This window comes from Ceratotherium simum, chromosome 5, assembly GCF_057802395.1.
Source record: "Ceratotherium simum simum isolate JZ-2026a chromosome 5, ASM5780239v1, whole genome shotgun sequence".
NCBI lineage: Eukaryota > Metazoa > Chordata > Mammalia > Perissodactyla > Rhinocerotidae > Ceratotherium > Ceratotherium simum.
The window spans coordinates 90,650,947-90,656,450 of NC_141904.1; the positions used below are offsets into that span (position 1 = coordinate 90,650,947).

A 5,504-nucleotide genomic window follows, 5' to 3' on the forward strand; every position below is an offset into this window, starting at 1 on the left:
CCCCACCCCTGAGCAGGGGCTGGGGTCTCTGATAGGGGCCAGGAGGTCCCTTCCCCTTCCCAAGAACACACTGACCCCGCCCCCCTCCCCCTCAGAGCCACCCTCCACATCCCACCTTCTGAGTGTCCAGCGAGGGTCAGCCAGGCCCAGGTTGGCTACGCTTCACCTCCGTCAGTCTTCACCCCATTTCACAGAGGAGAAAGCTGAGGCCTGAGAAGGGAGGTGAGTCGTCCCTTGACCCAGGTCAGGTCCCACTGTGCCCAGTGTTCAGTGGCCCTCAGGATGAGGGGGGACCTCTCCCCCACGATGAGGGAGAGCCAGGGCCTCCCTCATCTCATGGTCACTCTCCCCACAGCCAGCCTGCCCAATGCCTGTCTGGGGGGCCCTGTTCCTGCTCTGGGCCGCGGAGGCCGCGAAGGACTGCCCCACACAGTGCACCTGCCAGGCCCTGGAAACCATGGGGCTGCGGGTGGACTGCGAGGGGCGGGGGCTCACCGCCCTGCCCGCCCTCCCGGCCCACACCCGCCACCTCCTGCTGGTCAATAACAGCCTGCGCTCCATACCCCCCGGCGCCTTCGACCACCTGCCCCAGCTGCAGACCCTCAGCGTGTCGCAGAACCCCTGGCACTGTGACTGCAGCCTCACCTACCTGCGCCTCTGGCTGGAGGACCGCATGCCTGAGGCCCTGCCGCTCGTTCGCTGTGCCAGCCCCGCCCTCGCCACCCACCGCTCGCTGGGCCAGCTGACGGGCTACGAGCTGGGCGACTGCGGCTGGCAGCTACAGGCGTCCTGGGCCGCCCCGGGGTTCTGGGGGGACGTGGCGCTGCTTGTCGTGGCCACGCTGGGCCTGGCTCTCCTGGCTGGCCTGCTGTGCACCGTCACAGAGCCCCTGGACTGAGCCCAGGACCCCAGGGTCCCCCCAGACCAGCGGCCAGGACGTGAGCCCCTGCTCAGACCCCACCAGCCCTGGTCAGCCCGAGCCGCCAGTAGCTCAAAATAGACTGGCTGCTCAGCCGCTTTATCCAAGCTCGGAGATTTCCTCAGCACCTGAGTCTGGCTCTTTCTGAAAATCTGAGTCCATTTGTTATCACCAGATATCAAGTGGGGCTTCTCCGTCCCCCAAGTTCCTAGTAAAACGGGCTGCCCCACACCAGCCACCCCCAAGTCCACGGTCTCTGGAGCTGCTCTGCCCCGTCCCAGGACTGGGTTCTCCTGGCCCCACATGGGCCACCCCGGACAGCCCAGGCCAATCTCACGTCGATACTCAGCCCTTCTCCAAACTCCACAAAAAGCTTGTTCTCACAACACAGCAGCGAGCAGAGCAGGAGGCACTGAAGACCCTGGGTGGGCGAGAGGAGGGGTTTCCATCTCTGCAATAGACATGCCTCGAAAGGCACCTCACTGTCCCCAAAATGGCCGTCGGCCACTCTCCTGGCCAGGAGGCCACCTGGGCTCCCCTGGCCCCATCCTTTCTCACCTCCCCCTGCGCTAGTTTCTCTCTCCTTTTCCCCCTCTCTATCCTTGTTCTTCAGAAACAAAACAACGAATTCCTCTCTCTCCCATGGAAACAACTCCCCTCCAAGTGCTGACAGCAGAAACTTGCAAACTCTGGGGTCTCCCTTCTACCCCAAGCAACAGTCACCGAATTCTTCACACAAGACACTTCTCTCCCTCAGAGGAATTCTGGGGCCAGCAGTTAAAATAACAAACTTTCCTCCACCATACGAGACAGCATTTACTGGTCCGTTACTGGCCAAGTCACACCCAAATCTAATTACACCAACGTCCCCCCCTCAAGGACCTCCATATGGTGGGCCAGCAGAACAGTGCTGACTGGAGGCGGGCCTGTGGGTCAGAGGGTGCCACAAGGAAGGCCAAGCAGGCGCAGAGAGCCACTAGAGGGCAGCTACCCACAGAGGAGAGGCTGGAACAGGAGCCCAAACTCAGGGGGAGGGAGGGGCAGTAGAGCGTGGTGGAGACTGTGGCAAACCAGAGAGCCCGTTCCATCCAAAGACGCCCAGCTGAATGCTGCCATGTGGAGATGTGGACCCAGGCGCCCAGTCTTCTGTTCTTCCAGAGATATTGGAAATCTAAATTTTTATGTGAAATCTCTAAATTATTCAAGTGTAAGCAACTAAATCAAAAAAATTTTAAATATATCTCAGCAGAACAAAGAAAACATATTAATTGACGAGATGGAGTCCATAGGCTGAGAGTCTGTGATTTCTGGGTTAAGAATCACCTGTAACATGGCCGCCTAATGAGAACAATGGTACAAGGCAGCATCTACTTACGGGACACTTCATATGAATGAGGCCCTGCGGGAAGCACCTCACGTGGGGCATTCTGTATCCTGTACAAACCGTGTGAGGAAGGGGCTGTTCTCCCACACTGTGTGGAGGAGGACGCAGGCCCAGGGCCCCCCACGTTCACTTCACAGGCATGGTCCCAGACAGGCCCCCTTTCACACCTGAAAAGTGCTCCCTTGAAAGCTTCCTGGCCCCTGGGGCCCCCTAGAACCAAGGCCCTGCAGCCCCCAAGTCCCCACATGGGGTGCCCCTAAATTCTGCCCCTGCTCCTTCCTGAGGCCAGTGCATGCGGCCACAGGGCTGGTGCTACAGTGGTCACCATGCCAGGCCTGGATCCTGTTGGCTGAGTGGTTCGGTCCAGTGAGAACCTGCCAGGAGCCTGGCAGCCCGGCGTCACCAATCAGACTTTCCTGAGGGTGGGGAGGAGTGGAGGGACATTCAGCGGCCAGGCGGGGATTTCCCGAGGTGCATAAGGGATCCACATGGGAGCCGCAGGAAAATAGGTCCACTGGGAAGTTCTATTCACCATCTCCGTCATCCCCACCATCTCCATCATCCCCGCCATCTCCATCCCAGGCCAGCAAGGCCACCACCAGAGAGCTGTCTGCACAGTCCCACCCGCTCCACAGCCACCAACCCCAGCATCAATACCTCCCACCACTACAACCAACCGTACCACACAAGCCACCACTGTCCCCTGTAGGACAACAGTCAGCCACAGTCACCTCCCCACGGCCAGCGACACATTCTCCCTTCCCCATGGCCACCAACCCCATCTCCTCCACGACCACCGGCTCCCACCACGGCCTGCACACTAGCCTCATACTTGCCACCCCTTCCGTTCTCTCCAGCACAGCTGCAGACAGCAGCCCCATGAGTCAACACTGCCCCCCCCACTGCTGTCCCCCTACCACCTCTGTCACCACCAGCTCCAAACAACCGTGGACATCAGCCCCATTATAAACAAAACACCAACTCTGTCATCACCGTCAGTCCATCCCAACAGTCACCATGACGTTATCCTCACAATCATCTCTTTAACGAGTATTTTCAAAATCCCCAGCTGCCCGTGGAGAATTTGCCGGGGTAATTCTTACCAGCTGCTGTGACAGCCACCCTACCTGGCTCGCCGCTTACCCCAGTCAAGGTGCGTTGCCCCTCACACCTCGGTGTGCTCAGTTGTTCACCAGGAGGCCTTCTTCAAGCTTCCTGGCTCCTGCTAAGCCCGTCTTCTAGGACCTGCTCAGAGCCCTCTGCTGGCCTGCTGCATTCCTCTGGTCAGCGGGTGAGCAGAGAGAGCGGAGAGGACTGCACGGATGTTGGCGGCCAGGCCCGCAGCGGTATAGGCGACCTTCACAAGCGGTGGCTCTCTAGAACCCAGTCAGTGGCCCCACCCTAACCGCAAGGGAGGCCTGGACACCTGCTCTTCCTGCGCACCCCGCAGCAAGCAGAAGGTGGGCATCTGGCATTGTCGGCCGTGCGCTCTGTGCTAAGGTAATGCATGCTTGATCAGAAGGCCACTCTGTAGAAGGGGCACTTATGAAGTGGGGGCACTCTTAAGGGCACACGCTGAGTCCTGGCCCTGAGCCACAGCCAGCCCCAGCCCAACACAGAGTGCCCATCTCATATTTTCTGCATATACACTCGCCCAACCTCCTGTGAGCATGCGTGCACACCCGCGCGCGCGCGCGCGCGCACACACACACACACACACACACACACAGTCTCCCCAGGACTCCCTGCCGGGCCCAGCCAGGACTCTCACCATCTCCAGCCCCTGAGGATGACGCCTCAAACTAGTTGAGAGCGAATTCCCTTGTCGGGCAAAGGATGCTTCCTCTCTGGAAAAGGGCCTGAGCCAGCCCCTGTGCGCGGGCCTGAGATGGCAGAGAGCAGAGGGCGGAGGGCTCTGCCCTCACTCAGCTCTGCCCGAGTTGGGGAACAGAGAGTCCATGGCCTGGGGAACCTTCTAAGCACAGGGTCTGATTCAACAGACACCCCGGCCTCTGACTGTTGGCTTTCTAGATGGCTTTGCAGCTGGAATCTGCATTTTAAATCACTCTGGATAAGAAGCAGTGATGACTTACACTTCAGGCTTTGGGAAATGTCTGAAAATCTTGGGAAAGTTTTATTTTCTTAGGTAGATCTCTAATAAAGTGGATTAAATTCAGAGAGGAAGCCTAAACTATATTGCTTTCTTAATTAAAAGAATTAAAATGGTACACCCTTCTCCAATTCTGGTGGCCACTGCTATCAGTTTGATGTGGATCCTTCCAGACCTTTTCCAGGAACTTACAGATATGTACATGTGCCCACCGAAAATGTGATTGTCTTATGGCAGGTTTTTACGTAAATGGTATCATATTTACGTATCCTTCTGAAACCGGCTTTTTTTCGTGGCCACATAATTTACAGATCTGTCTATGTTAGCCACCACTCCACCCACCTCCCTCTTAAATTGTTGCACAGTATTTCACAGTGTCAGTGTTCTACGGTTTATTGTTCTCTTCCGTTGCTCCAGTGTTCTCCTCTGCCATCAGCGCTGCAGGGAACCATCTGTGCACCTGTCTGCTTATTTCTCTAGACCACCAGTCCTCAAAGTGGGGTTCCAGGGACCCCTGGCGTCCCTGAGACTCTTTCAGGGGGTCCACAAGTTCAAAACTATTTTCATAAAACGAGACACTATTAGCCTTTTTCATTCCCATTCTCTCAAATTAAAAACCCTCTTAAAATAAAAGGGAATTTTCCAGAGCCTACATGATGTATGATGTCACAATAGACAGACTGCAGTAGTAAACATGAGGCTCCAGCCAAGTTTATTAAGCCAGACACTGAAGAGATTTGCAAAAATATAAACAATGCCACATTTCTCACAATTTTTTTTGTTTTGGAATGTATCTATTTTTATCAAAATATTTTATTTAGGTAAACATCCTTGAAACTTAGCACGTTTTGAATGAATTAACACATAAACATTTTTAAATTCTCTCAGCTTTACTTTCACATACAGTAAACTATTGACAGACATAACCCACATAAGCAAAAGCTCTTTGTGGTCCTCAAACATTTCTAAGAGCGTCAAGGAGTCTTGAGAAGGAAAAGTTCGAGAATCGCTGCTCTAGACCAAGAAGTCAATTGCTGGGCATTGGGGCTTTGACTTTCTAAGATCTGACGCATGACGCTCCCCAAAACTTT

General features: G+C 55.5%; 1 protein-coding gene across 1 annotated transcript; it reads left to right on the forward strand.

Annotated features, from left to right (window-relative positions):
- Positions 1 to 352: 352 nt before the first annotated feature.
- Positions 353 to 975, forward strand: LOC147917156 (platelet glycoprotein IX-like). The gene has a single exon (XM_087431755.1). It carries the CDS (start codon positions 368 to 370, stop codon positions 896 to 898), a length of 531 nt encoding a protein of 176 aa, XP_087287881.1. The 5' UTR covers positions 353 to 367; the 3' UTR covers positions 899 to 975.
- Positions 976 to 5,504: the final 4,529 nt, after the last annotated feature.